Source organism: Haliotis cracherodii, unplaced genomic scaffold (assembly GCF_022045235.1).
Source record: "Haliotis cracherodii isolate W230 unplaced genomic scaffold, xgHalCrac1.p SCAF_10, whole genome shotgun sequence".
Lineage (NCBI taxonomy): Eukaryota > Metazoa > Mollusca > Gastropoda > Lepetellida > Haliotidae > Haliotis > Haliotis cracherodii.
In genome coordinates, this window is record NW_027266265.1 from 20,028,381 (window position 1) to 20,047,301 (window position 18,921).

The window sequence follows — 18,921 nt, forward strand, 5'->3', positions numbered from 1 at the left end:
GTGCCCACCGATTATGACTAAGAAAAAAACCTGTTTTCTTTAAATTATAGCTTCTGCTGTGATGTGGTCAAATAGGTTGTTTCAGTCAGAGGTTGTTATTATGAATTAATACCTCTTATTGACCAGTCATAATCAAGAAATGTCCAAATTCATGCAGAATCATTTTTAATGGGGCTCTCAAGACCTACCCACTATGTTGAAGAAATGGCATCCAGCACTTGACTGATAACATTTGTGGTGAAAGGTGCACAGTACATACAGTGATTTGAAATACTAATGAATACATATCACAATAAGTTATGAATACCAGTATATTGCGTTTTTCAAAGTCAGCCATATTTTCATCTTGTTGGGAAAGATTACATTAGTGACAAGTTAAATTATGAAATAGGAACTTGATTCCTGTGATCCAAAAAGCAAAACTTCTGGAGACCAGCTTTCTCCATATGATATGTCTGTTACGATGACTATAATTACATTCAACAAAATGGCAGCATCTTAGATGTTGTCTAAAAAGTGCTGGGGAAGTCAGATCTATGGGTCCATGTTTATTCAGGATCATAACAAGATACAGATGAAAGAATGCATCGTTGGGGTCCACTCGTAAAACAGGAATCAGTATTGCAATAAACTGCAATACGAAAGTCCCATGACTATTTTCGATGATCCCTAAGTGATCTCTAATGACTATGGTATTGAAGTAAAAGAAACAAGATATTACATAATTAAAAGTAAAACACATGTGAACATGTGAAGCATCAAATTGACCCTAATCTTGGCTGGAGCTCGCTACTGTTATGTCATTTTGTTTTCTGTTGATTAAGCATTGGTCACATAGGGATGAAGTTTCTTCATCTTGCTTCATAGATAGTTGTGTTCTTGTTCCAGCCTAGCTTCAGATTCTTACATGCACTGTAGTTAATTTCATTTCTTTATCATTTTACATTGAGGTTCCTTTCGAAGCACATCTAATGCACAAACTAATCAAGGCATTGTCCTGTTAGGATTTCAGTTATCACAAGTGTCTCATTCCATGTTTTCCCAAGGATTCCAGCAGTTACATCAACGAGCTGGCCAAACCTGTGATAGCATGCTTCCACGACCCCGACAGTCGGGTGAGATACTACGCGTGTGAAGCCCTCTACAACATCGTCAAGGTCTCCAGGGGATCTGTTTTGCCGTTTTTCAATGAAATATTTGACGGCTTGAGTAAGGTATTTCAGTTATTCTTCAGATACAAGTAAATGAAGCCAACAGCCAACTTGATTCCATAAATTCTTCAAAGTAAATGTTTATTTTAAAAGCCACTAGCTGTGCCTGAGCACTATCACAGTTAAGAACACTATGTCTCTGAACATTACAATCTTTTCAGCAGAGTTTTTTATACCAGTATGTGAAGTAAAACTGTAGTTTTGCAAGGGGTTGTAAATTTAAGTTATAGTAATCTTCAGTATGTGAATCAGATTTTTAAAAATATACCAGGCTGTATTTGAATGAACTGGCTATAGGGTTGTGTTGCACTGTTGTATGTTTATATTTGTCTACACACTTTGTCATACAGTTGGCAGCAGATCCAGACCAGAATGTCAAGAATGGAGCTGAACTCCTGGACAGACTCATTAAGGCAGGCCTTTGTTCACTTTGTGTCTTGGGTGTTAGTGCGATGCACCCCCACCTTTGTTCAACATCCTTAGTCAGCTTTGGATCAATCTTAACACCCCAGCTAAGACATGATCTAAAAAAATTAATCTCCTTCACAACAACAAAGACCAAGTTTCTTGGAAATGTGTTAAAAAGACAAACCCTAGTTTGGATGCTATTGCTTCCTCTGATCTGATTCACCTTCTGTTGCAGGACATTGTGACTGAGAGTTCATCGTTTGACCTTGTGGCATTCATCCCACTGCTGAGGGAGAGAATTTACACAAAGAATGCTTTTGCCAGACAGTTTGTTGTGTCATGGGTAAGATATCAGTGTTGAGGGATTTGTTTGCATAAACACAAGAACTTCATCACTAATAGCTGTCTAAATCTAGGGCTTGTTTAACTGAGGGACACAACTGATGGGGAATATTAAATGACATCAGTGTGAGCATTCAGTTAATTTAACCCTGTCATGCGCTATACAACTTGTGACGCCACACACATATACTATTAGTATGACCACTTGTTGCAATAGCCAGTCAGATCTTTGACAACTGAGGCAGATGATATCAGATGAAATATCCAAAAAAACAAAGTGGCCCAAACTTCCAGTGTTATATAGTTGCATTCATATGTAGATGAGTTTGTTATAGCTTGCAATGTTCTCATCCCTGAATGATGCTGTCAACAAGGATGACTTCTCCTCATCAGGTGGAGGTCTTGGATGCTGTTCCTGACATCAACATGTTGGTCCTCCTCCCAGAGATACTTGACGGGCTCTTCCAGATCCTGGGGGACACCAACCATGAGATACGCAAACTGTGAGTAGAACGCTGCTCTTCACATGGGGCTACTAGGTAAGGGGATCTTTGGCATCTGTGCATCATCCTGCTTGTCTGTTACAGGTGCCAGGGTGTTTTGGAGGAGTTTCTCACTGGCATCAAGAAGTCCAAAAATGGCGTCAATTTCACAGGAATGGCAAACATACTCATCGTTCACAGTCAGAATACAGGTCAGTGCTGGCTTGGAACAGTTGTCTCCCCTCGATTACCTGACTCTGCATTGACATGGCATTTAATCTTAGTCATGCAATGGTACTCAGAGAATTATGGAACTTTCAAGGAAACATATTTTATATGAAATAATTTCAGTAATTTCAACTCATGAAGTGTCTATGGTACTTGATTCAAATAGTGTCTCTATGTAGATACTGTTGTAGCTTTGATCTGATGCTGGGTGCTAGTTTGGTGGTCAGTACGGCCTGACATGAGAGTAGTACCCATATCACACCTTCTACGTGTAGCCTACTTCAACGAATCACAGTACCCACATCATACCATCAGACACTTTCTGGACATCACCACGATGGTGACTGTTGAGGTCGATGTTGCTGTGTTCGAGCAGACGGCTCGCATTGTTGGGTTCAGGCAGACGTCTCATGTAGTTTTTAGGCCGATGGCTATTGTTCAGGCAGATGGCTAGTGTTGTAGTGTTCAGGCAGATGGCTAGTGTTGTAGTGTTCAGGCAGATGGCTAGTGTTGTAGTGTTCAGGCAGATGGCTAGTGTTGTAGTGTTCAGGCAGATGGTTAGTGTTGTATTCAGGCAGACGGTTAATGTTGTATTCCGGCAGACGGTTAATGTTGTATTCCGGCAGATGGTATATGTTGTTTTGAGGCAGCAGTTAATATTTTTGTATTTGGGCAGATGGCTAATGTTGTATTCAGGCAGATGGTTAATGTTGTTGTATTCAGGCAGATGGCAAGTGTTGTATATAGACAGACAGTTAATGGTGTATACCGATGGCTAATGTTGTGTTCAGGCAGATGGATGATGTTGAATTCAGGCAGACGGCTAATGGTGTTGTCTTCAGGTACGAGTAGATGGCTAATGATGTATTCAGGCAGACAGCTAACATAAGCAGGAAGGCAGCTGATGTTGTTGTTTTCAGGCAGACGGCTAAAGTTGTGTTCCGGCAGATTGCTAATGTTGTTGTATTCAGGCAGATGGCTAATGTTGTATTCAGGCAGATTGCTAATGTTGTATTCAGGCAGACGGCTAATGTTGTATTCAGGCAGACGGCTAATGTTGCATTCAGGCAGATTGCTAATGTTGTATTCCGACAGACGGCTAATGTTGTATTCAGGCAGACGGCTAATGTTGTATTCAGGCAGATTGCTAATGTTGTATTCAGGCAGATGGCTAATGTTGTATTCAGGCAGACAGCTAATGTTGTATTCAGGCAGATGGCTAATGTTGTATTCAGGCAGATGGCTAATGTTGTATTCAGGCAGATGGCTAGTGTTGTAGTGTTCAGGCAGATGGCTAGCATTGTAGTGTTCAGGCAGATGGCTAGTGTTGTAGTGTTCAGGCAGATGGTTAGTGTTGTATTCAGGCAGACAGCTAATGTTGTATTCCGGCAGACGGCTAATGTTGTATTCCGGCAGATGGTAAATGTTGTATTCAGGGAGATTGCTAATGTTGTTGTATTCAGGCAAATGGCAAGTGTTATATTCAGGCAGACGGCTAATGTTGTATTCAGGCAGATGGCTAATGTTGTATTCAGGCAGACGGCTAATGGTGTATTCAGACAGATTGCTAATGTTGTTGTATTCAGGCAGACTGCTAATGTTGTTGTATTCAGGCAGATTGCTAATGTTGTATTCAGGCAGACGGCTAATGTTGTATTCAGGCATACAGCTAATGATGTATTCAAGCAGACAGCTAATGTATTCAGGCAGACAGCTAATGTTGTTGTGTTCAGGCAGATGTCTGATGTTGTATTCAGGCAGATGTTTGTGATTTTCAGATGATCTGATACAGAGCACAGCTATAACCTGGCTGCGAGAGTTCATTGTGTTGTCGGGGCGCATTATGCTGCCTCACATGGCTGGAATACTCAACGCAATCCTTCCATGTCTGGCTTACAACGATGACATGCGGAGAAAGTAAGACACTCACTGTTCACTGGCCTCAGTATGTACCAAACCTCACATGATTTATTGACTGTAGTGTAATGTTTCCCAAATGTGTGAGAAGACAATGTTCTAACCAGAGTACACACTCCTAATCCAGGTCTTTCTGTCCAGTGTTGATCCACACATGTGGGAAGGAAGTAATTCATAATGTTCTTTTCTTGGCAGCAACTGACATAATACTGTAACACAGTAAGCATTATGTATTGAGGATTCTGTGTTAGTGTTGCCATATTTTACTAACAATGCATCCAGGAGAAACATGATTGACTTCAATCATGGTCGGACATGTGGTTGACTATAATAGCTCTCTGATGAATTACCAGAAATAATTTTACCTCATGGTACTTTGAAGGACACACAACATTGTAGCCTTGGATGTGGCTAATTCTGGACTTACTGGAATAACAAGCCTGGTAGCCGCTGGAGCACTTTCCGTGGCTAATGGCATCCTGGTTGTATGCATGGTTGTCAATCCTATACAATCAGTGTGTAGTTCTCCTTTGGTTTCTTCTCTTCCATAGCCCTCATAGTTTTATTGGACTCAGCAGCTGCTTACTGTAAATCATGAAATTAATGTGAAATACGCGAGTATTGCTTGCTTTTATTAACAAAGTGAATTTTGTTTGTTTGGACATATTGGAATATGGTGTCATGTCAGGTTCACTGCACATGGGTAGAAACGATGGCATATATCACAACGCTCACAATAATCAATGTAGTTGAGTGCTAGTTTGTGTGCTCAGTTTGTTTGCACAAGTTACTCAAGCAGTTATGATAGTTGCAGCTAGGGCTGGGATGAGTCCACATTTACAAACCGGGTACCCACCCCCCGATTACCCAACCCTACCCGGGTACCCACTCTAGGTCTCAAGAGATAGGTCCTACTCAGTACCCACCTGGCTCGAGTACCAAACTTACCAGTCCCAGCCCTAGTTGCAGTGTCTTTGTTCTTTGTAACATTGGCAAATAAAGTTATAATTACAAACAAAACAATGCTCACCCACATAGAGAAAGGTCCAGTATTGTAACACCAGTGTTGGCAAATACATTAAACTGTGTATTTACGTTGAAATACTTAATTTCTTGATGCATTTTAGGTAAGAGGTTGACACTCAATCATTCGGTGACATATTAATTTGATGATTTACAGTATTTGATGTCATGTTTGTGCCTGCAACGATGTTGTAGTTTTCCAATGTGTGTGATAGAAGGAAAGATAACTCCTACCTGCACAGCAGGAGGTATCTGTATCAAGTCCTCCATGTTTCTTCAACTGGAAAGAAACATGTAAACCATTGTAACAGGAATAAGACACATATGTACTGTATCTTTCCTTCAATGTTATCAGGAAAAGTTACAGCCATTCCCATTAGTGATTTGATACCTGACACAAAGAGAAAAATAGATCCAAAATAAATATGGTTGGCAGAGAAACCGATAGTGAAGCCCTCAACAGACTGCTTACAGCCATCTTGCAGAGGCAGGAGTGTCCACTAGCCTATGTCAAAGTCTAGTTCCATGTAGAGCATGAGTTGTGCACCTTTTGATGTAAACATGATATCCAATCAGATCTTATTTCAAATGGCTTCACAATGATGACAACCATAGCTACGACCTAGTAGATTCGACAGCGAAAAGATTCCAGATTTCATCCTTGACAGACAAACCAATTGACAGATTACCACAGAAAGAATATAACATAGGCTCATGGAGTACACAGTATAAGTGAGCACATTGCGGTAACATATACTGTAAATCGTGAAATTAACACGAACATGAATTAAATGGTGGTCTTACCTCGCATTAATAAACATCACATTTTTATCAACAATAAGACATTTTGGTTAGCAGAAATACAAACTTAGACATATGCTAAAAACAAACAACTATGTATTCCACATCACTGTTTATTGAGCATCACTTGTAACAAGTATATAAACAATGTCATTCAAACACTAATAACATCCTGTGAATTGTCACTGCTGGGGTCAAGACAAGAGTTCTACTCACTTATGTCATCACTGATCATACCTGCAAGTCCAGACAGACGCCATCCACGCAACACGGTGTCTTTGTTCTTTCGACTGCGTGAAAGGCCATCACGAGTCAGTGCGCATGGATAGGTTTCATCACACTAATTCTTAGATCTTTGAACTTCCTTAATGCCAGTTAACAGAATAACCAAAAACAGTATTTGTTGTTTTTAGGAAAACAGGATGTATAGTTTTAGCGGAAGTACTCTACTCAGTGCTAATAAGCGGTGCTATTTGGTGTGTGATTGGATTAAAGGGGCACTGATCTCAAGCAATTCCCCTGGACTGGTTGTTGCCTTTGTTATTGTTTTTTCCCCGTGAGTACCCGGATAATACGCAACGCAACTGAGCGCGACAAGAGACTTGGCTACCGTCTGCAAGGACAGCTACATAAACTTGGAAGCAATATTTGTTTTACGCATTTTTTAACACTGATTTGTTAACCGTGATCTATACAGATTTCGACAAAGGGCACATGTTAATTAATTTCTTCAGCCTAAACAGACAAAAAGAACGGCGGAGCTCATCAAATGTTGTCGTTTGGAAATACCCCAGATGGTTATAGTCTAATATTAAAAAAAGGTATCCATGCAGTGAAAGCATTTTTGGATTTCGGATTGTGTGGATAATACGATTACTACTCCCTTGTTGTCACCCAGGTTTTCTGGTATAACCCTACACTTGTGTATTTGTCATCATTCACTTGATGCTCAGTTAATGAATTTATTAGGTATAATTAGTGGTAGCACCACTCAGAATACCTGACAAAGGTTCCTATTCGGCATTTATTGTGTTAGGGGTAATTATTCAATCTGAATCCAGGTTTGAAGTGAGGTGAAATGTGTGTTATGTAATATGCACGTGGCAGCCCAGCAAGAGATGAATGATCAGTTGATTTACTTTTTTGTAAATCAACGGATCGTTCCTAGTCATCAAAGGATTAACAGAAAATATGTTGATTGATTTATCACTGTTATCTTGCACAGTTGATATGTCAAAAGTAAGCGTTTACATGTCTAAGTTTACTAAAACAAAGGGAATACACTCATATCTTGGCGTGAAGTGACGATTTAAAAACAACATACTTTGTTCAAAGGGTTATCCGATAAAATGTTGATTGATTGCTCATTGTTATCTATCTCAATGGATTTTTTTTAGGAACCGTGGACATTATTAAAATAGTTGTCACGTGGGTTTTCTCAGCCGACCTTTGAGACTTGACACCTATGTGAAACACCTGAAACAATCTAAGTGATCAGTTGAGAAACGAACAAGGGTTATTATATCCCGAAACGATATATATATTTTAATATATTTGATTGTTACAGAGACACGTGACATCGAATAAGTCTGCAGACGTTTGGTGTATTGTTCCTTAGTGTGGATATTCACGGATACATTCCTCAAACGAGGAAGCTTTCTAAAATTATACCCATAAATTTGGTAGGTTGTAATTATGAAATTTGCATTTTGTTTTCCTTCATTTGCTGTAGTATTGAACAGATTCATTCTTGTCCCTCTACGTCTTGGTTGGGAAATTCTTCGATGCGTGATAGACATTGTTTGCACAAGTTGTTTCCTCAAGTTGTTTCCTTTGTAAGCATGTATTTATTACAGTCAATTTGTTAAATGTGATTCTCTCAGGCAATTTATAAAATGCGTAAATATTTCAGTAATTTTGACTGAAAAATCTGTCTGTTTATTTAACAGATTGACTAAAATTGATTAAGATGATCAAAAGGGTCTAAAAACATCACAATAGATTATTATGTAGGATTAGAAGCCAAACAAAATAGAAATGTACTTTTCATCGTAATATTTTCAGTCTCTTGGTGATGATATTAAAGATAAAAATGTTTGGAATTCGTTGTCATAATAATACAGATGGACATATTTTTCAGTCAATTTGTAAAATAACTGAATATTTAGGCGTTTAATAAATTTCTTAAGTGAAATTTTTGAACATTTTGACTGTAAAAACATAAACACAATAAGATAAGCAATGCTCAGGAGAAATATTTACTTTGTGTTGCAAGTCAAAATAGTGTAAATGAAAAATCGCATAATTACCAAGCAAGTGACTTATCAAAACTTCGTCATCATTACCGATGCTACCCACAAAGATACCTACATTTCCTTATTATTTCCAAAACTGTACTTCCTTTTGTTGATCAATGTGACCATACGCCCTTATACTATCAATAAAAGTGACAAATGCGCTTACGATCTGCGCAGCACAGGTCGCAAACTAGTCTAGATTTCTGCTTTATCATCTGGGTACTCACGGGAAAAAACAATAACAAAGGCAACAACCAGTCCTGGGGAATTGCTTTAGATCAGTGCCCCTTTAAGATCAGGTTGGATTAAGGTGAGGATTCTCCTGTAAACCTGACTGAAGACATTTTCTTTATATATAAATCCACTGATTCTTCATAGGAGGGGGGTGTGTCACATTCATATTGAGTCGCATTTTTGGCTAGGGGCCAGCCGTCACATTTTTTGGAGACACATTAATTTCACGATTTACAGTAATGCTCAGCTTGGGTCATCTGAAAATAGCACTACATCTCAGTCACTGCGATGAGCAATCAGCCGTTTAAGTTAAGATGCAATGAAGTTTACACCAGTGTTCCCGTTTACTGGTAATTACCTGTCTTTAATAGTAAAATTAGGCTTTGATCGGTAATTCATGTGACTGACAGTCCCTGTGGACTGGCAAATAAAGTACCTTATAAGTCTTTGTTGTTGAACAAAACATCGGCGATATTCATATAAGTACATTTTTCGAACGAAGTCAGCTTGTCTGTTACAATTAAGATTTTCCCTTGTCTAGTTTTAGTGCAAGGAAATAACATTTCGCTTTGCTTCGAGGTTAAATATATATTTGTAGTAAATTAGCCTCGAATTCTTCAATAAAAAAGAAGAATCTTGTGAATGACATGTAGATCTAACTATGTTATTTCACAGATGACGTCATTGCATTGAACATGATGTTGAAAGAATTAAAACCAGTTAATTTTCATACGTTTTTTTATTTGTTGAAAGTTGGGACCGACAGAAATTGGTAGGGAACTGGTGGGAAAGCCAGTGGGAACATTGTAGACTAAAATATATAAAAGGCACTCAGTACTTGGGAGAGTTGATTGAAAACATGGAAAGACCTCGAAAATGTTTGTCTTTGTGTAATTGTTGAAATAACTTCAGCCCAGATGCAGATCTTGAAAATGTTCTCTGATTAGACTATCGATGTGTGCTATAGTCAAACCTTGAGTGTGTCTGTTTTAGCACAGAAAAGTAGACTTGAAATGGCTAGTGTCAAACCTGGACTTTGATCTAGGCTATAGTGGACACTCTTGACTCGTTAAGATCTCTTGCCATTTAATTTATAACTACAGTGAATGAATTAAAATCTATAAGACTTAATATTTTAGCTCATCAGAACCAAAGGTCAAAGTGAGCTTTTGACATGGCATGATATCCTTTGTGGTCAATATGTTACCTTTGGTCTTCTTTTCCCAAATTGTTGAAAGGAAACTTTAGGCGAAGTTCTGACATCAGTGAGATTTATTCGTGGCACTGATATTGCAACTTTAGATTATTTTTCAAAAATGAAAATAAATTGTGGATTTTTGAGCATCATAAAGACTAGAAAAAAAGAAACATGGATATGACATGTGCCAGAATTCAGATTGGTTTTGTGAACCAAATGAATGTTTTAAACAAAAACAATGGTAAATATGGTAATAGTTTGAGAAACCCCATGAAATCCTTAATTGTGGAAACTGTTGGGACATCCTCCTCAAACATATGACAGTGATGGAACTGAAACCTTGAGTAAGTGATGATGATTGTGTCTTTACAGACCACCATCTGCAATACACCTCAGCCTCTGTTGATGATGTTGTAGAATGAAATATCAATATCTAAATCTTGCTTAGTAAACATACCAAATGCAGTGATCGTGAATGTTGGTTACAATAACAGTGTTGAATTAATATCACATTGAGATCATGCTGTCCTCTCTCATCAAGCAAATCACATTTGTAGCCAGTGGACACAGTTCCTCCTTGACGGCTGTATATTCACATGGAAGTGTGTGGTGAGCCACAGCACCATAGTACTGTTTCATATGCAAATCAGAAATCCAACACATATTAGGGTATGCTCACCTTGATTGTGATGAAAAAGAGACTTACCCAAATCAATCCCTAGCAAACTGAAGCTATTTCTTTCCTGTTAGTGTTGAGCTGTCTGCATAATTTGGAAAGTGTGATGTTTGCAGTTTCTGTTGCTGTAAGAAATGTAAGTTATAGAGACAAGACGTTTCCTTGAGTTCATGATGGATGAGGATTACTCATCATGCATTACTTGGTGTTTTCTTAGAGGCCATAGACATCCTGATGCAATTCACACACAAAGGTAGTACTTCCATAAGTTTTTCCCCTGTCCCTGCCACACTCAGCTTCTTCTCCAGCCTGCCCTCCAGCTTCCTGTATGCAGCACGGCTGTAGCTTAGCTGTTTCAACATGCTTTTCACCCACATGTTTTTTTCGTGTTTATTCTGCACAACGCACAATTTTAGTTTTTGCTTGTTTGCTCATTACCATAATTACTCAGTCTACAAACATTTTCATGTTCAAATTTTCTTCCAAACATATGAAACCGAAGCCTTACGTGATCATATTATAATAATATCATGCTTATTACACGAGCTAAAAGGACTCTCTAACAATGGTTGTGGTCGCATCTTTTAGCTTACCTTGACAAAGTCAGTGTGAGCTTACGTCATGGATCTTTAGTTTTTTGGACCATCCATTGCTCCATCCTTCCATCCATCAGTGTGTCTGTCTATTACCAATGAATTTAAAACTCTTCTTTTCTCTTCTGCTGAAAATATCATGTTCACATGTCATGTCCTGCTTGTCCATGACTACATCAAAGAAGACTTTTCAGTTTGGATAATTCAAATGGCCACTGCAGCAGCATGTTTGAATGATAAGTACAGCCTTTCTACCAACGTCTTCTCTTCAGATTGTTTTCAGATGTTTAGAGATTAGGTCTTTGAAAAGCATTTAGAAGTGATATACATAAGGAACAACATTTATGGATGTCAACTTCTTTATAATGAGGAACACAACATTTCGGAGTATGTGCTTACTCCTTCATCAGGCGAATGAATGCTATGAGGCAGAGAACATATATATGTACATGTAAGAACAACAAAAGTAATAATCTAACAAAAGGAGGAAACTTAACAAGGGAAGCCATCAGATAGTTGGCGCTGATAGGTGATTAGCAATAGGTGCCAAGCAACTTGTTCATGTTAAGTGTGTTCCTACTTGAAATAGTTCCTGTGTAGGTTTATGGGATCTTTTGGAATATTTTTGGCACTTGTCACAACTTGTATCTTTTCGTAACCTCAAATAGGCCTCTTTCCCCTCTCAGTGGCCCCCACGCATAATAATGGGACAAGTCAGTCAGAATGTACAGCAAGATTTCTGTACTTTGATCAATATAGTCTTGATTATTTAAATCAATCAAAGGCAATATGCATGTGTTTAAAGATTTAAAAAATGTAGATTATCAGTTCCATGCTGTAATGTATATGAATAACAGTTATTTGGCTGGATGGTTGCCTGGAGAGTTCATCACTGTGTTATTTGGCTGGATGGTTGCTGGGAGAGTTGATCACTGTGTTATTTGGCTGGATTGTTGCCTGGAGAGTTCATCAGTGTGTTATTTGGCTGGATTGTTGCCTGGAGAGTTCATCAGTGTGTTATTTGTCTGGATGGTTGCCTGGTGAGTTCATCAGTGTGTTATGTGGCTGGATGGTTGCCTGGAGAGTTCATCAGTGTGTTATTTGGCTGGATGGTTGCCTGGAGAGTTCATCAGTGTGTTATTTGGCTGGATGGTTGCCTGGAGAGTTCATCAGTGTGTTATTTGGCTGGATGGTTGCCTGGAGAGTTCATCAGTGTGTTATTTGGCTGGATGGTTGCCTGGAGAGTTCATCAGTGTGTTATTTGTCTGGATGGTTGCCTGGTGAGTTCATCAGTGTGTTATTTGGCTGGATGGTTGCCTGGAGAGTTCATCAGTGTGTTATGTGGCTGGATGGTTGCCTGGTGAGTTCATCAGTGTGTTATTTGGCGGGATGGTTGCCTGGTGAGTTCATCAGTGTGTTATTTGGCTGGATGGTTGCCTGGAGAGTTCATCAGTGTGTTATTTGTCTGGATGGTTGCCTGGTGAGTTCATCAGTGTGTTATTTGGCTGGATGGTTGCCTGGAGAGTTCATCAGTGTGTTATGTGGCTGGATGGTTGCCTGGTGAGTTCATCAGTGTGTTATTTGGCGGGATGGTTGCCTGGTGAGTTCATCAGTGTGTTATTTGGCTGGATGGTTGCCTGGAGAGTTCATCAGTGTGTTATTTGTCTGGATGGTTGCCTGGTGAGTTCATCAGTGTGTTATTTGGCGGGATGGTTGCCTAGAGAGTTCATCAGTGTGTTATGTGGCTGGATGGTTGCCTGGTAGGTTCATCAGTGTGTTATTTGGCTGGATGGTTGCCTGGTAGGTTCATCAGTGTGTTATTTGTCTGGATGGTTGCCTGGAGAGTTCATCACTGTGTTATTTGGCTGGATGGTTGCCTGGTAGGTTCATCAGTGTGTTATTTGTCTGGATGGTTGCCTGGTGAGTTGATCACTGTGTTATTTGTCTGGATGGTTGCCTGGAGAGTTCATCAGTGTGTTATTTGTCTGGATGGTTGCCTGGAGAGTTCATCAGTGTGTTATTTGGCTGGATGGTTGCCTGGTGAGTTGATCAGTGTGTTATTTGTCTGGATGGTTGCCTGGAGAGTTCATCACTGTGTTATGTGGCTGGATGGTTGCCTGGAGAGTTCATCAAGCTGCTGCACCTTACCACATCTTGCAGGCAGTGTGTGTATACTGATCATGTAGCAAGGATAACAACACGTCCCTCACCCCTCTCAGCTACCCCTGACATTACAGGACAGTCGGGATATGGTGACCAGCTTTTTTCACAACAATCATCAGGTACCTGTTATTATAGATGGGAGATGCCAGACAGATGGGTTTCATGATATCACTATTGGAAGTATTGTCAGGCAACCTGATGATAAGCTCAAGTCTCCAACTTGTCAATCCCATGTGCTCACTGTATAACTGGTCGACTGTAACAGTTTGATGTATGTATAGTGCAGGTAGTCTGAGATTGTGAATGGTGGGTTTTATCAAACACACTTCTAATCCCCAGGAGTTGTAAGTAGTGTTACTGTCCATGTTGATGACAGACTTGTCATATTTTGAACTGAGTGTTCCATCAGCTCCTTGTATGGTCACATGCGTCCCGACACAGCCAGCCACACTGACAGTTTATGTATTACCACATCAGGAATGGGGCTAGAATTTTGGAAAGAATTGAAAAACTACTGGTTGTCTTAATACCTGAAATAAACAGTATCTAGGAGTACCTGGTCATGTAGCACAGCCATTCCCTGGGACTGGTTGTTGCCTTTGTTATTGTTTTTTCCCCGTGAGTACCCGGATGATGTAGCAGAAATCTAGACTAGTTCGCGACCTGTGCTGCACCATTCGTAAGAGAATTTGTCGCTTTTATTGATAGTTTAACGGCTTATGGTCACATTGATCAACAAAATGAAATACAGTTTTGGAAATAATAAATAAATGTAGGTATCTTTGCATCGGTAATGGTAAGTGTTGATAAGTCACTGGCTTGGTATTGTGTGATTTTCGTTTACACTATTTTGACTTGCAACACAAAGTAAATATTTCACCTGAGCATTGCTTTTTTAATGTGTGTATATTTTAGAGTCAAAGTGTGTAACCTTTTCACCTAGGCAATTAATTAAACACCTAAATATTCAGTTATTTTACAAATTGACTTTAAAATCTGTCCATTTATGTTATTATGATAACAAATTCCAAACATTTTAACACTTTAATTTCATCACCCAGTGACTGGAATTTATAGGATTAAAAGAAAACAAAATTCAAAGTACATTTCTATAGTTTTGGCTTCTAATCCTAGCATAATTAGTCTATTGTGATGTTTTAAGCCCTTTTGAACCGCTTAATAATTGTTAGTCAATCTGTTAAATAAATGGACAGATATTTCAGTCAATTTGTAAATTACCGAAGTATTTAGACATTTTATAAATTGCCTGAGAGAATCCAATTTTACACATTGACTGTAACTTATACACGCCTACAAACTAAAAGGCTTGTGAAAACAATGTCTATCGCATCGAAGAACTTCCCAAAGATATGGGTGCACGTCACGCCGAGATATGGTAGTATTCCGTCTGCTTTAGTAAACCTACACATGTAAAAACTTACTTTTGACATATCCACTGTGCAAGACAACAGTGATTAATTAATCAACATATTTTCTGTTGATCCTTTGATGGCGAGGAATGATTAGTTGATTTACAAAAAAGTAAATCAACTGATCACTCCTCTTGCTGGGCTGCCATGTGGATATTACATAACACACATTTCACCACACTTCAAACCTGGTTTCAGATTAAAGAATTACCTCAGACACAAGAAATGCCAAATGGGAACCTTTGTCAGGTAATCTGAGTGGTGCTACCACTAACTATACCTGTAATAAATTAATTAACTGAGCTTCAAGTGAATGACGACAAATGCACATATGATCATGCCAGGAAACAAGGATGACAACAAGAGATAGCAATTGTATTATCCGCGCAATCTGAAATTCGAAAACGCTTTCACTGCAGAGAGACTTTTTGTTATTATTAAGCTACAACCATCAGGGGTATTTCCAAATAACATGTCCTTTGTCGAAATCTTCATAGATCATGGGTAACCAATCAGTGTTCCAAAATGCGCTAAACAAATATTGCCTCAAAGTTTATTTAGCTGCCCTTAGCTGACAAGAGATGGTAGCCCAGTCTCTTGTCACGCTCAGTTGCGTTAGCGAGGAAATATACTCACGGCAGCTAGAGAGCCTTAGCGGGCAGTGTTAGAGAGCCAAGAAGAAACCAGAAATTAGTGCCCCTTTAGATTTCAGTAGTATTAATTGAAGACTTCAAACATGCTTGCAGACATTATTCAAGTTACATATAGCAAAACGATACTTATTTATCTGTCCATTGTTTGTAAAGGTGCCATGTGTCATCCCAACATTTCACCACCAACATACAGTAGGACTGGTACTTTCTCTGCTGGACTGTGCTTCACATGGTAGTGTGCATGTGTATAGTAGCTATGTTCTTAGGAGTCTCACATATGTGTGTTGCCCCGGAAGTGCTGTCTCACATCCTAAAAAGTGGCTGTTCAGTCATACTCAGTCACATTGGTAATCATAATGATGTACCAGCAGCCTCGATCAATCCCGGATAATCTACATGTTAATGTTGAAACACATCACAGATCAGGGTTGTCATCTTGCTTCTTTCTATAACTCGTTACTGAGAATGTAAACACAAGATTGTCAGCCATTGACAGCTGGGAGGTGTGAGTAATCGTGATGTAGGTCAAGTTCTGCCACATCCAAGTTCGGGCTGGAGAGGCATTTATTTTGAGTTTATTATTGTTTACTGGGGGTAATTGGTAACTAACTAATAACACTTACACATGTTAGATGTATAATAGAATGTTAATTCATAAAGTTTGCTGTAGAAATATATTAATTCTTTTAGCATTTTAAAACCTTTTTCTATTACCTGTCACCCCTACAATAGAAATGATGGCATGTTCGATTTCCAAGAAATGACCTCTCTCACAAAATTCCGAGAAATGACAGTCAGTCCACAGTGTACAACAGTGTACAACAGTTTGGTAGGAATTAAAACATCTCTCTTTGGACTAAGTTTGGAGTGTTGTTTGTCAACTTATTTTGAAAACCTATGTTTTTGAACACTTATTATGAACTACTCACGATTATGGTGTGTTTAATCTTGAACTTTAGTAATAATTGTTACATATATAACTACCTGTGACCACTTTTCGGAATGTTCTTTGATTGCGGACCTGTGCACCTGTGTTTTTACGCTTTACAAGAGAGTGCCGTTTTCAAAGCGTTGTTGCTGTCATGGTAGACTGGAGCCTAAGCGCTCGGTTCAAAATTATAATAAATAGGTATCTATTCTACAGTGGGCCTACATCAAATTTCAAAACCCAGTAGGTTTATCTCCTGAATGGGAAGTTCTTGTTGAGATGTGAGAAAAGTAACAACACGTACAGGTAGGCACGCTTTAGCAATGTCCACAGGCACAAAGGTAGGCAAGACAGGTAGGCACGCTTTAGCAATGTCCACAGGCACAAAGGTAGGCAAGACAGGTAGGCACGCTTTAGCAATGTCCACAGGCACAAAGGTAGGCAAGACAGGTAGGCTTTGACCATGTAGGCGAAATTACAATATCAACAGCTGTAGTAGTATAGGTAATAGGGGTTCTGGACCACTTCCACTGGAGCTGGATTCATATACCTATACTGCTACTACAGGGGGAATTTTTTATGTGTAAATGACTATGCGATTCAACGATAGTCATGGCTCCAGCTCACCAATACCTGGGTCCAATCATTGCTTTAGATGAGTCTAAATGGTAATAAAAATATTCTTCATTATTTTTATCTATAAAGTGATATTCAACATTTTTATTAAGTTCTTCGTTCATTTTACTAGGAGACCAGACTATATAACTACACTCTTTTTGTAAATTGATAAGAAACAATTGATTACCGTATTTGGTTGGTTTGACATCACTGATATAATAAAAACCTTGTGGTAATTCTCTCCATTTAATAGTTTTTTCCATTATTATATATTTATGTAAGCATTTGTCTAAATGTAATCACACGATATTTTTAATCTCCAACCAGTTCTTTGGTTTTGGCACGGAATAATTGACACGCTTGTTGCCTCCCTTGTTCTGTAAACTTTTTGTTATCGTCTTCGCTAATACCATTGGTCTTACGAGAATTTGATCGAATCTCCTGCTTCATTTCATTGTATTTGGTGAGTTCCGACAGCACTAAACGAAACTCCTCCTCGGATATCTTACAATCGGCCACTGCTGTCGAAATATGATCCTCGATGCTGTTCAACTTTGCATCGGCGAGTATCCGAATACTATCGTGTTTTAATGCTTTCTTTTGCAACCTACGAGAAATGAATTTTATCGCTATTCCTGCCAGTCCCGAGACTCCGGCGGTTATTTCCATGCCGAGCATGATAGGCACGGCGATTATACAGTGATCGCTCGCTATTGCGCTCTTCGATAAAGCGCTACTTCGGTTACTACGCGCGGTAACGCATGGCTCCCAAAATTTATGTACACTTTTATTACTGATAGTTTTACACAGACATAATTGTATTGTTGTTCGTTGTTCATTTGCACATAACGCTTCTCATTGCATAATCAACCGTTTATCGCTGAATGGAGTTCTAATAATCTGTTTGAAAACATCCGTGGCAAGTCCCGGAAATACGATTGTTCAACTAGTTAACTTTTCACACTATCGACCTTTGATCCTAGAAGCGCATGCATGCAATAAAAGAGAACCACAAGCGAAGTTTATATTCTTAATTAGTGGGCAATCCAATTTGAGGCGACACTGTCACACACATGTAGTTGCTGTCACAACACGGCGGTCATTCATTTCGTAATCGCGCTTTCGTAACATCGCCTGGTTTTTTCCGTAGTTATAACAAGCGATTTCATTGGATTAAAATTTGTTTCTAATGACGCTTTCTCGACGAAATCTACTACAAGTTTCGTGATTGGTCAATTTTGAGCACGTGACCTCAGGCAGCCAATCAAATTATAGCTGTGATACCAAGCTCGTGTTTGATAAATTTCAGAAGTTGGCGAAAGATTTTTTTTTAAATCGTGTTAATCTGAACGTTTTAAGCAGGAAATCACGATATATATTAAAAATATGGAACTTCGCGAATGTATCGTGCTAGGTTACGAGCTGTGACAAAGATTTTTCATGCATATATTTTTGCATTAAACATGGTGTCCGAGCCGAGAATTCAAGGCGACGAAAGCCGAGATGTCATTTGACTTACATTACACGCGATCGCACGAAACGAAGGAAATAATAACTTAGATGTAAGTTTGATTACTTTTAGATATATTTTTGTTGATTTTATTTATTACTTTGTATAATATATTTAAAGATTTGTTTAAAATGTCTTTATTTTGCTCTTTGGTGTGGACCCGTTGTCGAAATGTGTCCGAGAATTTTATTTTCAATAACATCGCAGGA

The 18,921-nt window shown here is 38.9% G+C and overlaps 1 protein-coding gene across 2 annotated transcripts in view; it reads left to right on the plus strand.

Annotated features, from left to right (window-relative positions):
- LOC139454183 (protein VAC14 homolog) overlaps window positions 1-18,921 on the plus strand; it is a 64,135-nt gene that overhangs the window by 8,139 nt on the left and 37,075 nt on the right. Inside the window, exons 3-9 of one of the 2 annotated variants that reach the window (XM_071235741.1) lie at window positions 1,047-1,214; window positions 1,562-1,624; window positions 1,855-1,962; window positions 2,355-2,464; window positions 2,549-2,655; window positions 4,450-4,588; window positions 11,035-11,070. In XM_071235741.1, the coding sequence (XP_071091842.1) occupies window positions 1,047-1,214; window positions 1,562-1,624; window positions 1,855-1,962; window positions 2,355-2,464; window positions 2,549-2,655; window positions 4,450-4,588; window positions 11,035-11,070 (731 nt within the window). The remainder of the gene's footprint in view (window positions 1-1,046; window positions 1,215-1,561; window positions 1,625-1,854; window positions 1,963-2,354; window positions 2,465-2,548; window positions 2,656-4,449; window positions 4,589-11,034; window positions 11,071-18,921) is intronic. The other variant, XM_071235742.1, reaches the window with a different exon arrangement.